This window comes from Sus scrofa, chromosome 2 (assembly GCF_054392235.1).
Source record: "Sus scrofa isolate SSC_HxYL_T2T_F1_AM1 chromosome 2, Sscrofa_HxYL_maternal_Yorkshire_Landrace_v2.0, whole genome shotgun sequence".
NCBI classification, from domain to species: Eukaryota; Metazoa; Chordata; class Mammalia; order Artiodactyla; family Suidae; genus Sus; species Sus scrofa.
The window spans coordinates 89,122,932-89,136,336 of NC_139384.1; the positions used below are offsets into that span (position 1 = coordinate 89,122,932).

At 50.1% G+C, this 13,405-nt stretch overlaps 1 protein-coding gene across 2 annotated transcripts in view; it reads left to right on the top strand.

The window, feature by feature from the left end:
• The first annotated feature begins 2,125 nt into the window (after positions 1–2,125).
• The window catches only part of TBC1D9B (TBC1 domain family member 9B), a 50,491-nt gene continuing 39,211 nt past the window's right edge, over positions 2,126–13,405 (top strand). For both annotated transcript variants that reach the window (XM_003123648.5, XM_003123647.5), the window contains exons 1-3: positions 2,126–2,324; positions 5,995–6,105; positions 11,808–11,926. In XM_003123648.5, the coding sequence (XP_003123696.2) occupies positions 2,207–2,324; positions 5,995–6,105; positions 11,808–11,926 (348 nt within the window). In that variant the 5' untranslated portion in view covers positions 2,126–2,206. The remainder of the gene's footprint in view (positions 2,325–5,994; positions 6,106–11,807; positions 11,927–13,405) is intronic.

A 13,405-nucleotide genomic window follows, 5' to 3' on the forward strand; every position in this document is an offset into this window, starting at 1 on the left:
TCCAGAATGGGCAAACCAATAGGGATAGAGATAGACTTGGTGGTTGCCGGTGGTGGAGGGGGAGATGGGAATGGGGAGTGACTGCTAAAGGCTAAGAGGTTTATTTTTGAAGTAATGAAAATATTCTGGAATTCCACTGCTACCTCTCAGCCTAGAGTGCTGTGTTCTCTCAGCCTGGTCCCATCAGGGCTTTGCTTTCCTCCAGAAGCCAGACTCCCTCCTTCACAGATTGTATAATGGTTTCACAACCTTACCAATCACTGAACGATGCATTTTAAAAGAGTGAATTTTATGGAATGTGAATTCTATCTTAGAAAATAAAGGGGGGTGAAGTAGGCTTAGCACATCCTAAGTGTTCTTTTCTTCTGATAAAGAATCATTCTCAGGAGTTCCCATCGTGGCGCAGAGGAAACGAATCCAATTAGTAACCATGAGGTTGCAGGTTCAATCCTTGTCCTTGCTCAGTGGATTAAGGATCCAGCATTTCCGTGAGCTGTGGTGTAGGTCGAAGAGAAGGCTCGGATGCCTCATTGCTGTTGCTGTGGCTGTGGTGTAGGTCTGAAGCTGTAGCTCTGATTCAACCCCTAGCCTGGGAACCTTCATATGCCATGGGTGCAGCCCTAAAAAAGACAAAAGACAAAAAAAAAAAAAATAGTTCTCAAAAGGTGGTCTCCAGGTTCATGGCATCAGTATTACCTAGGAACTCGTTAGACATGCAAATACTCTGAGCAATCTATGTTTTAACAAGCCCTGCCGCTTATTCTGATGCATGTTGAAGTTTGAGAGCCAGTGGAATCCAGGAACAAAATAGCCCTTTACCTCACCTCAGGGTGTTAACAAGCACAGTTGACCTGTGAACAACTCCGGTTAGGGGCACCTATTCTCTTCCAAGTCAAAAATTGAGTATAATTTAGTTGTCTTTCCCAATCCAAGTTACCTCTATATGTACAGTTCTGTATCTGAGGATTCAACCAACCACTGATCACACAGTACTGTAGTATTTACTATTGAAAAAAGTGGGAATATAAATGGTCCAGAGCAATTCAAACCCAGATTATTCAAGGGTAAACTGTACTTTCAAATTCTTGAGGGTAGATTACTCCCCAGAGACCCCAGTGCCACATTATTAGTTTAAACTTCCAAGGTCTTAAAACCAGCCTCTGCATCTTGGAAGTTGATTCAAAGTCTCAAGCAATATCTCAAAAGACTTTTAAATCATTCTGGCTGTCAATCATGAAACCACCTATTTATACCTACATCTATCATATTAGATTCCTGAATGCCAGTGACAGAAACCCAATTCAAAAACCATATTAAGCCTCTGGGATGATTCTAAAGAGCCCCCTTTCGGATTCTGGAGGCCTCAGGCCAGCAGGGTGATCCTGCATCCAAATTCTGGACTTTGTGGATTCACACCTATTGCCCCAGAAGGAGTTAACAGCGTGCACTCAAAAGGGTCAAGGTTTGGCCTGGGAGGGGTCGACCCCTACCGGCCAGCACTGGGAGAGCAGGAATCCACATCCCCGGCCAGCTCTGTGGTCTCATCACACGCCAGTGCAGAAACCTCCGCCGGTCCCAGGCCAGGCCCTGCCTCCTACTCCAGCCTCATTGACCCCATCCAACAAGTGAGGGGACTGCACTGGTTTCTGAGGACCCTTTCAGCCTCAGGGCTTCCCCAGGTTCAATTCGTTGCAGGCCCAAGTGTCAACATTCTGAGTTACCACAATCAACTAACCCTTTTCCAGCCGCTTTTTCCAATGTTAACACACACTGGGTTGCCCTGCACAATCAGCCAAAAATGTATTTCTAAATGTTATTTCCTTACATTTTCCTCTTAAACCCTGTATGCGTTTTTACAGAACGCCGGGAGCCCTGCTGTCTGCGCACTGTGAACTCAGACAATCTGACCAAAGTCCCAAGGCCCGGGGAGTGAACTGAGCACTGGGGCCTGTGGGGAGAAAGAGTGGTAGACGGACACAGCGGGTTAAGTAACCCTGTGGCCGGAGGCCGGGGGGGAGTGGGCGGGGCCGGCCGGAAAGGGAGAGCTGAGCGCCCAGAGAGCGCGGAGGTCCTGTTGGTTCCCGCGGCCGCCAGGGGGCGCCGCCCGCTCGCCCCGCCCCGCCCCGCCCGGCCCGCAAAGCTCTGCGCGGCGTCGGTGGCGGCTCTTCCGCCTGGCCGGCCTCGGCCCTGTGCGAGCGGTCGCACGATGTGGCTGGGCCCGGAGGAGGTGCTGGTGGCCAACGCGCTGTGGGTGACGGAGCGGGCCAACCCCTTCTTTGTGCTGCAGCGGCGCCGGGGCCACGGCAAGGGCGGCGGGCTCACGGGTGAGAGGCGCGCCGCGGCCGGGCCTGTGAGCGCCGCCGCGATCCGGGCGAGGAGGGCGCGCCGGGCGGCGGGGAACGGGGCAACACCCCCGGGACAGGCCGGGCCTCGGCGCGTCCCTGCGGACGCGCAGGTCAGCGCGCGCTGCGGGGCCTGGGGACGCGAGGCCCGGCCCCAGTGGGGGCGGGAGGTGGGAATGCGCACCGGGGGTGGGACGCAGGGACCGGGCGCGGTGGCGCGAGGTGAGGACCGGGTCGGAGGTTCAGCCAGACAGATGCACTTGATTTAGATGGCTAGTGGGGAGACCTCCGTCAGCCAGGGCTGCCGGGAGAAGGCTGGCGGCGGCCTCTGCCCATCGGCTGCCTGTGAGCTTCCCGGAGCTTAGCGGAGGCGTGTGCAGCTTCCTGGAATGGGATTTCCCAGCTGGAAGTCCGAAAGATCTTCCTGTCCTCTGCCTCAGTTTCCCTAAGTGCCTCGGAGGGGGCAAGTGACACAAGCATTCGTTTCCTTTGGCCTCCTTCATTCCCAGTTCACCAAAGAATTACCTTTTTAGCAAAATCAGAGTTCCTCCGAGCTGCTCCTGGGTTTGGGCCCCCATCCCTCCAGCTTCTCACCCACCTTTCCTGCTTCTTGGTGTGATGGGGCTGCAGACCGAGACTTAGCCACATTACCAGTCTTTGTGTTCTGGAGAACTAGCCAAGGTGCCTCTGCCCGTCTGGACACCACCCAGGACTGGACCAGACAGGCACCTTCTGGGGTGTGTGGCAGAGGATGTCCACGTGTGGGTTCCCTCTACAGGTGTTGTCCCAAGTCCCTCACGCTCCAGGACCTGCCCCGACGCACTGCTCGGGCAGAACTGGGTCAGTCTTAGGGCCAGACCAGTGCCTGCAGTCCTCCAGTGGCCTACTGTTGCCATTCAGGACCTCAGGCCCAGTGTTGCCAGGTCTTCCAATTATCAAGAGAATTTTCTTTGAAATGTCCTAATTTTAAACGTTAACAACTAATACAGTCCTGCCACATGCAGACAGAGGCCTCCCACGGGAGACCTCTTCCCCTGCCTCCCCAGTCACATCTCCTGATGTGGAAGAGACTGTACCATTCTCAAGAAAACTGTTCCCTTCAGTGTTTTGAGCTCCCTGCCCACAGCCTCTAGAATCACAGGAGCCGGTGCTGGATCTGCCTCCTAGACTAGGCTGTTCAGAGGAGGTTAGACAGCAGCGCCTCTAGAAAGACTGACCAATGGTCAACCGCAGGCTACTCCAAGCCCATGCAGGAAAGCAAGGCTTGGGTGGCTAGCAGCTTTGGTTGCATCAGCGTACTGGTGTGTCAGATTCCAGTGCCTGCTCTGAGTTTTCACAGGTCATCTCAGCAGGTGGGTGGGTCCCTCTGTGCTCTCCCTTCCTGTGCAAGGAAGGCCCTTTCCACTACACTCACCTCTCCTTGGCCCCAAGGCAGAGCTCCCCAGGTCTCCCCAGGGAACTGCTCCTTGAACTCTCTGTTCAGCTAGGTTTGGTGAGTCCTGCTGTGGCCTCTGCCATGGCCTTCCCTGTGCCTTTAGAGACATCATGGCTTCCTGAATGCTGTGTGCTTGGGGGAGGAACAGTTAGTCATGTGGTTTTATTCAAGCTGTCTTTTTAAAACATTGGAGAGTCTGAGTGTGACGAGCTTAAAAAGTTTTAAGTGCAATATGGATATGCCAGCAATATAGGAATTAAAATTTCTTGAACTAGAAGAGAAACCTCAACAGGAAGAGTAAAAATTAAAATGAAAAAAAATTTTGTGTGTGTGTTTTTAGGGCCATGCCCGCAGCATATGGAGGTTCCCAGGCTAGAGGTTGAATTGGAGCTGTTGCCACCGGCCTATGCCAGAGCCACAGCAATGCAGGCTCCGAGCCGTGTCTGCAACCTACATACACTACAGCTCACAGTGAGGCCAGGGATCGAATCCATGTCCTCATGGATACCAGTCAGTAGTTGCCATGAGCTGTGATGTAGGTTGCAGACGCGGCTTGGATCTGGCATTACTGTGGCTCTGGCATAGGCCAGTGACTACAGCTCTGATTAGACCCCTAGCCTGGGAACTTCCATATGCTGTGGGTGCGGCCCTAAAAAGACAAAAAAAAAAGTTTTTAAAAACTTTTCTCCAGACACTAATGCTTGAATATGCCACTTTAACTGCAATTTAGAGAGACATTTTATAACCTTGCAGTTAGGAGTTCCCATGTGGCGCATCAGAAATGAATCCGACTAGGAACCAGGAGGTTGCAGGTTTGATCCCTGGCCTTGGTCAGTGGGTTAAGGATCCAGCATTGCCATGAGCTATGGTGTGGGTCACTCGGATCCTGCGTTGCTGCGGCTGCGGCATAGGCCAGCGGCTGCAGCTCCGATTCAGCCCCTAGCTTGGGAACCTCCTTATGTGAGAGAAAAGCCCTAAAAAGAAAAAAGACAGAAAAAAAATGGAATATGAACAGGAGTGTTCAAGTTAAGCAATAAAATCAATAGAAACTATTCTGATAGCAACAGGAAAATGGTAACAAAATATTTTCAGATCATAACAAAAGTACCATTTCATTAAAAGGAAAAAATAAGTTTCAACTAGGAACAATGAACAGGCTTTTCTGTAGCCTGATAATTCAGTTAATGAAGAGGAGTGCATCAAACAGTGGTAAAGGTAGACATTTCCTCTAATTCGTTGGGGAAATAGGGACATTGTCAAAGGGTGTGCCTGATGAGAAGGAAGACTTGAAATACTCTAAAATGCTTCAGTTCAGAGATGGGAAAAAATGGATCAATGTTTTCCTAAATTGGACAGTTCTTAAAATTTACATATTCAGTCGTGAGTTTTGAGGCTCCATTATCTTCCTGTTGTTGATGCGGAAAATGATGTTACAAAATCATTGTCTTATGAAAAAGACATAAGGATACAAGGCCAAAAATGTGAGAGAAAACATCTTAAGAGATGTGTCTGGCAGTTAATAAGACACATTGTATTATTTTTCTGGATTTGGTGATGTTTGTGGTTTGGTTTGGTTTTTCATTGTAACTGTTGTGCTTTCTTAAGAAATACTTGTTTTCCAGGAGTTCCCAGTGTGGCCCAGTGGAAACAAACCCAGCTAGGATCCATGAGGACGTGGGTTTGATCCCTGGCCTCACTCGGTGGGTTAAGGATCTGGTGTTTCCATGAGCTGTGGTGTGGATCGCAGACTCAGCTGGATTCTGTGTAGCTGTGGCTGTGGTGTAGGCCGGTGGCAACAGCTCCAATTCAACCCCTAGCCTGGGAACCTCCATGTGCTGAGGGTGCGGCCTAAAAAAAGAAGAGAAAAGAAATACTTGTTTTCCAAACCTTGTTTGCATTTTACTTGAAGAAGACTCCCCCCAGAGTGTATAAGCTTTGGGCCCATAAAACCTGCATCTGCCCCTGCCTGCAAGTGTCAGGAGGATAAGCAGAAGCTTCCAGGAAGAAGTAGGAGGGAGTTTTTTTGATAAGTATCAGATACCAGCTGAAGGCCTTTGAGGAAAAAGAAGTAATTGAACAGACCAGGGTGATACAAGGTGGTCCCCCCTCTGAGATGGGACTTCAGGAGCCATACTGCTGACCTGGCTGCTTGCACCAGGCTCAGCTCTCAGCAACAGTCCTCCCTCAACCTCCTCTCTCTCTCTGCCCTGTTGCCAGGTCTTCTCGTGGGCACCTTGGACGTGGTGCTGGACTCTAGCGCCCGGGTGGCCCCTTACCGTATCCTGCACCAGACCCAGGACTCTCAGGTCTACTGGACAGTGGCATGCGGTAGGTGCCCTGAATCACAAGGGGTGCTGGGCTGGACCTGCCCCAGAGAGGGAGGGGACACAGCCTACATTCCTGGGTTGGACATGACCTACTGAGAATCCAATGCTGTCCCCTCATTGCCACAGCACAGCCCAGGCCAGCACCCAGCTTAGGAAGGCCACTCCGCTGTGCTCGGATGGGCCCCACAAAGCCCTGTGCCTCTCCGAGAGCTCAGCCTTGGGCAGTGTCTCCGTTCTGCTAACCTTTTCTCAAGGTGGAGACAGTCATTATTCGTGGACTACATATTTTTGAATCTGCCTACTCCCTAAATGTTATCTGAGGAGTTCCCTGGTGGTCTAGTGGTTAGGACTCAGTACTTTCACCACTGCGACTGGGGTTCGGTACCTGGTCTGGGAGCTCAGATCCCACATCGAACCATTTCAGGGGGTCATTTGTGGACATTTTTGGGAATGTCCATGTACAGAGCCGTGAAAAATTTGAGTCACCAGACAGGTTCCCAGCTGAGGTGGAACAAGGCTTCCTTCTGCCTTCTTTTTTTTTTTTTGTCTTTTTAGGGCCACATCCGCAGCATATGGAGGTTCTCAGGCTAGGAGTCGAATCGGAGCTGTAGCTGGTAGCCACGGCAACAGCCACAGCAGTGCTTGATCCAAGCCGCATCTGTGGCCTACACTGCAGCTCAGGGCAACGCCGGATCTTTAACACTGAGCAAGGCCAGGGATCGAACCTGTGTCCTCATGGATACTCGTCAGATTTGTTTCTGCTGAGCCATGACAGGAACTCCTCTTCTGCCTTTTTGTTTCAGCTCCCAAACCATAAACAACTCTCCTTTCAGAAGTCTAAGTGCCATACTTTTTGCATTTTTGTGGTTTTTATTGGTGACTTTGCTGTTTAAAATGGTCCAAAACAGGCGTTCCCATTGTGGCTTAGCAGGTTAAGAACCCTACATGGTGTGCATGAGGATGCAGGTTCAGTCCCTGGCTTTGCTCAGTGGGTTAAGGATCCGACATTGCCATAAGTTGTGGCACAGGTCACAGTTGCAGCTTGTATCCTGCATGCCTGTGGCTGTGGTATAGGCCAGCAGCTGCAGCTCTGATTCACCTCCTAGCCTGGGAACTTCCATATGCTGCAGGTGCCACCCTGAAAAGAAAAGAAAAAAAATTTTTTTTAATTAAAAAAAATAAATGGCCCCAAACAGTGCTGAGGTGCTGTGTGATGTTTTTAAGTGTGAAAAACCATGACGTGCCTTAAGGAGAAAATGCAAGTCAGATGAACTTCCTTCAGGCATGAGTTACAGCGCTGCTGGCGGTGAGTTCAATGCTAGGGTATTAAAAACATATATTAAAGAGACTTCCCTTGTAGTGCAGCAGGTTAAGGATTTGACATTGTCACAGCAGCGGCTCAGGTCGTTGCTGTGACACAGGTTCATTCCCCAGCCTGGGAACTTCCACATGTCATGGGTGTAGCAAAATATATATATATATAAATAATAGGGTGCCTTTAAACAGAAAGACATATAAGACAAAGTAGCGTATTGATCGGTTGATGGAAATGCTGGGGCCAGAGGCTCACAGGAACTTAGCCCTGCCCTAGGAACAGCATTGGCAAATCCAGCCTGTAGAACATAACCTGTGAGGAAGGAGAACCAGCCATAGTTGTCCTCTGAAGAGGACACGTCCTGCCTCCCGGGAGTCCAGGAGGAAGTCCCCTTCCAGTGGGCACCACACACAGACAGCGCTTCCTGCATGCCCCGCACAGAAAGCTCCCAGCATTTCTGGAAGGTAGAACTTTGGTTTTCCCTCTTTTGAAGATGAGGTAACTATGGCCCAGAGGTGTGAGTGACCTGCCCAGGGTCACACAGAACTGCAGATCAGACCAGAGCACCTGTTCCTTTCCATTGTGCTGAGTACCTCTCTGTGCTAGAAGCCAGTGTCACTGTCCCCCGGGATAATGATTTTCCTCAGAGACCTGAGAAGAAGTGACGAGAATGTTCACAGCTGGACCCCAGCCCGGGGCAGTGCGGGTCAGGCCTGAAGACACCAGACCAGGCACAGCCTCTGCTTACAGATGGGTGCTGGGCTAGGAGGCCGTCGTCTTCCTCACTGAGCCCTAGACACAGGTGTCTTCCATCTTTGTGTGAATGAATAAATGAAGGCTTAGAAAGCTGAGTTTGCACAAAGTCGAGCGGAAAACTTTATAGGCTCCCTGCTCTCCCGGTTGTAGAGCCTGAGTGGGGTGCTTGCAGGAGCGAGAGGCTTTCCTGTGGTGTGTGCCTGGGCTTTGCCCTAAAATGGACCCTTGAGGGAGTTTCCATAGTGGCACAGAGGAAAGGAATCCGACTAGGAACCATGAGGTTGCAGGTTCGATCCCTGGCCTTGCTCAGTGGGTTAAGGATCCGGTGTTGCCATGAGCTGTGGTGTAAGTCGAAGATGAGGCTCGGATCTGGTGTTGCTGTGGCTGTGGTGTAGGCTGGCAGCTGTAGCGCCAATTCGACCCCTAGCCTGGCAACCTCCGTATGCTGCTGGTGCAGCCCTAAAAAGCAAAAAAATAAAAAATAAGTAAAGTAAAATGGTCCCTGGGGATATTCATCTTTGTCTCAGGGTGTTCCTTCTCGGGGAGCAGTGGGATGGGGGCAGTGGCAGTGAGAGCAGCCTCTCTGTGGGGAGAGGGGGGGCCAGCTGGGAACCCCACTGGTGGCATCAGGGCCTGGGGAGGGACCCTGGTGAAAGGTAGAGCCCCTGCCCTGGTCAGGCCCTGGGCTCACCTGTGCTGGCCTCTGCCCAGGCCTCCCTCCTTTGCCCACCCCATCTCTTCAGCTCTCCAAGCCGGATACCATCCCACTGACACCTGCCAGGGAACCCTGACTCCTTAGCTGGCCGTTAAAGGGCTTTCAGGGTCTGCCTGCCCCCGTTTCTGTCCTCCTCCCCCCACCCCCAGCTCACACCTGGCCTTCAGCCAGACAGGGCACCAGCGGGGCCTAAGTTCTTAACCACTCCTGTCCTGGCTGGTGGACCTGCAGCGTCCCCCCCACGTCCACATCACCTCCTCCTGCTCTGTTGAGTCCCTGCCCAGATGTCCCATCCTAGGGAAAACCTTCCCAGATGTCACAGCCCCACATACCCGCCCGCTTACCCCCTGGACTTTCCTCATCTCCACCGATACTTTGGCACTGAAGACGCGCCGGCTCGCCCACTGGACCAGCGACTCCCTGAGGGTGTGGGCCGGCTCTGCACCAGGCAGCCTGGATTAGCATTAGGGTTTAGTCTCTTCCCAGCTAGGTGACCTGGGCAACTTACTCAACCTCTCTGTGCCTCAGCTTCATCCTATAAAATGAAAATAATGAAGTACCTGTCTCTGAGGTACTCTAAGAATCAAGAGAATCCATGAAGAGTTCTGGAAGGCAGAAATAGCACTTAAGAATTTAATCAGCTATGATATTTTTTATTCCCAGTGCCTGACTTATAGATAGCATGATTTGTACTTACTTAGTACTAAATGAAGATGGAATTGCTTTTAACTAATAATTCTTTTAAGTGAATATGTATGAATGTTTATTATTAAAGTGCAGACAGAGGCACACAGTCTTCATCGGAGACAAGATTCCTCTGTTGTGGGCTGCGTGTGAGAGGGAGTAACACAGTAGAGTTGTATCACAGGCAAATTCAACTTCCAAATTCAAATAGAGGTTCTTGGCAAAAAGAGCGAGCGAGAGTGAGATCCCTTTCCCTAACAGCTAGACCTTGGCCTCTGTGTCCCTGGGAAAAGATGCCTTAATAGATATGCAGAGAAAAATGAAAGAAATTATGGATGGTTTAGGAACTTCCAGGAGGAATTTCTGTTTATGATTAATTGTTGTCATGATTATCGCTCTTAGTTGTATGAGTCCGGGTTTAATCATCTCCACAGGCTCCCACAGGCTCATGGGGGAGGGTCTTTCTGAGGAATTGCTTGTTAGGATAGTGAGCTGCTGGTAAATGTAAAGAAGCAAACAAGTCAACCTTAACCATACAGGCTGGACTCATGTGCGACAGAGCAGTGAGCAGGTGCATGGGCTGGAGGAGACGACAGGGACTAGCTTGGCCTGGCCAGGTTGGGGTCAAGGCTGAGTCTTCCGCTAGTGGGAGAGCTGTAGCCAAGAAGGAAAGAATGGGGTGCCCAGCAAAACATGTCTGTGGTCCACAGCCCTGCTGGGCTCGTGTCTTCACTAAGGCTCCCTCTGTGCTGAGCGTATGGGCCTTTCCATGGTCTGGGAATCAGCTGGGCCTTCTAGGTGCTTGCAGCCTACAGACTGCCCCACCCCAGGGCACTAAGAAGGAAGCAGAGCCTTCACTCCTTTTCTTATTCTTGCATTAATTCATTCAAGAAGGAGTTCTTGGAGTTCCCTGGTAGCCTAGTGGTTAAGGACCCATAGCTTGAGTCAGTGCTGTGGCACAGGTTCAATCCCTGGCCGGGAACTTCCACATGCTGCAGGCACAGCCAAAAAAAAGAAAGAAAGAGTTAAATGCAAACCTCATGCCAGGCACATGAAAAGCCCCCAAAAATGGGGCGTCAGGGGGCGGAGAAGATAGGCCAGGCAGGGACTTTGCTCATCCCCTCACTCCTCCTTCTGGAGCCCCTTTTCCCAATTCCTTGACAAAGGCAGAGAAAACTGCTGCCTCACTCTTTGGGAGTGGCATTGGGCTGCCTCTCTGGGGTTTCCATTTCCATGGGTTTTCAGTGCCTTTGGGGGCCCCTCCCCAAGGAGGACTGGGACCCCCTTCTAGCTGGGGGGGACACTGGGGGCCAGCCTGAATCCAAAAAGGCCAGACAGGGGATCCTGGAGGAGACAGGATCCCGGCTGGGATGTGTACTGGGTTGAGGAGGAGGAGCATTGCAGGCAAAGGCCCAGTGGGGCACTTGGCTTGAGAGAGAGGGACGGGAGTCTCTGGTCTGCCCAGTAAAAACCAGCCAGCCAGCTGCCTAGAGCTGCGGGAAGCTCCAGCTGCTCTCCCTGGATGCGTGGCTTCTCAGGGGAGCTGCAGTCCCTTATGCCAAGTCTGACCGCGTTTGGCTAATCGCCTTTATGTGGAAGACTTTATCAAGTCCTTTTATCGAAGAAAAATAAGTAAGCAAACCTGCAGGTGTGTAGACTTCTATCTGGGAGGACCCAGAGGAAACTAGCGGTCGCTCTCACTCTTGGTATTAGAGGAAAGTTGAGGCTTTATTTTCCTCGTGATTTTGTAAGTCTATCTGAATTTTTGTTGTGTTTTTGTTTTTATTGGGACCATTTATGACTTTTGCTATAAAATTTAAGGAAAGAGTAAGCAGCTCTAAGACTGTAGTCCCTTGGGTATATAGCAAATTAGGTCATACATTTTAATCTCTCCTTGAGTTTTTTGTTTTGTTTTGTTTTTTGTTTTCTTCTTAGGGCCACACCCATGGTATATGGAAGTTCCCAGGCTAGAGGTTGTATCGGAGCTGCAGCTTCCGGCCTACACCACAGCCACAGCAACCCCAGATTCGAGCTGTATCTGCGACCTACACCATAGCTCACAGCCATGCTGTATCCTTAGCCCACTGAGCGAGGCCAGGGATCGAACCTGTGTCCTCATGGATACTAGTCAGGTTCATTACTGCTGAGCCACAATGGGAACTCCCTGAGTTTATGTTTAAGGCCTGATAATTTTATGATTTTCCTTTTCTTCCCCCCACCAAACCTCCCCTAGGTTCTTCCCGCAAAGAAATCACAAAACACTGGGAATGGCTGGAAAACAACTTACTTCAGACTCTGTCCATCTTTGACAATGAGGAGGATATTACCACGTTCGTCAAGGGCAAGATACATGTAAGATTCACTTTCCACTCCTGGTTCTTACTCTCTTCTCTGGGCTAGCAGTATTCTCCTAGGTTATCTTCAACGACATTCAGGCAGCATGGTGTAGGTCTTTTAAACAGAGATGGAAACGAAGTGGATCCAGTTCCCTTGATGTTGAAAGGGGTACTTGAACTTGTGTGCAGGCCCCATGTTCTGGCCAGCCCCTGGTGTCTGACTAAGCTTAGCTGGGGGTTTCCATTCCCTGCAAAGGGCCTTAGAGCAAATATGCAGATACACAACTCTGATGGCCAGTTCCTTGGCCAAACGAGGAAGAAGTTGGAAATGATAGAATAGTTTGAAGTGTGTTTTTGTTATAAAACTCACATTACTTCAAAATGCACAGACACTTTGACCCAGCAAGTCCATTTTTGAAATTTACCCTACAGTGTATTCATATGTGCAGAAGGATGTGTGTCTCAGGATGTTCTCTGCAACACTGTCAGCAAAAAAAAAAAAAAAACTGGAAACATTTCCTCCCAGTCCCATGGTAAGAGGGGAAGTAGCTGTTCTTGCCTCTGCAAAATGAGAGTGCTAATACTGCTAGCATAGCATTCGTTGAGTACTTTCTATGTGAACACTGTGCTGAGCATTCTCTATTCTGAGGCCTTAGTCAGTCATGTGTGGTATTCTTAGTGGAAAATTTTACAGCTTTCAAAATAATTTTGAAGATTTTAGCAATATGTAAAAGTTTTTATCACGATGATATTTAGGTTGCTTCCTCCTTAGGGAATAGTTAACATTATAATCTGAGTGTATGTGTGTCTTTTTCTTTCTGTTAGATTATAGCCTTAGGGTAGATTCTTCAGAGGACTCTTACTGAGCCAAAGGTTGATGATGCAGACTTACTTTGGGCAACATCCCCTGTGACTCTATTACGCCAGAACCTCCTAGCCCTGGGCGGGTAGCCTAAGAGTTCCTCAGCAGTTCTCCATGCACTTGGGGTTCAGGGAGGGCCGATTTCTAGCTCCAGGAAAACAGGCAAAGGGAGCAGAGGGAAGCCTTCACTCTCCTAATGAGCTAGCTAGGCAATAGTAATAATAACAGCAACTTATTAAATGTTTCTCTTATGGTAGGCCCCAACAAACTAATCAACAAATCAGAACAAAGTTCTAGATGGGGCAAAGCAAAAATGGAAATTATAAGTACTGGAGGAGCTCCTGTCGTGGCTTAGCGGTTAGTGCACCTGACTAGGATCCATGAGGATGTGGGTTTGATCCCTGGCCTCCCTCAGTGGGTTAAGGATCCAGCATTGCCATGAGCTGTGGTATAGGTCGCAGACGTGGCTTGGATCCCACGTTCCTGTGGCTGTGGCATAGGCCAGCCACTACAGTTCCAATTGGACCCTTAGCCTGGGAACCTCCATATGTCGCGGGTGTAGCCCTAAAAAGACAAAAAGCCCCCCAAAAAGGAAGATACTAAGAACTGAACAATTCTGGAAATACTACTTTA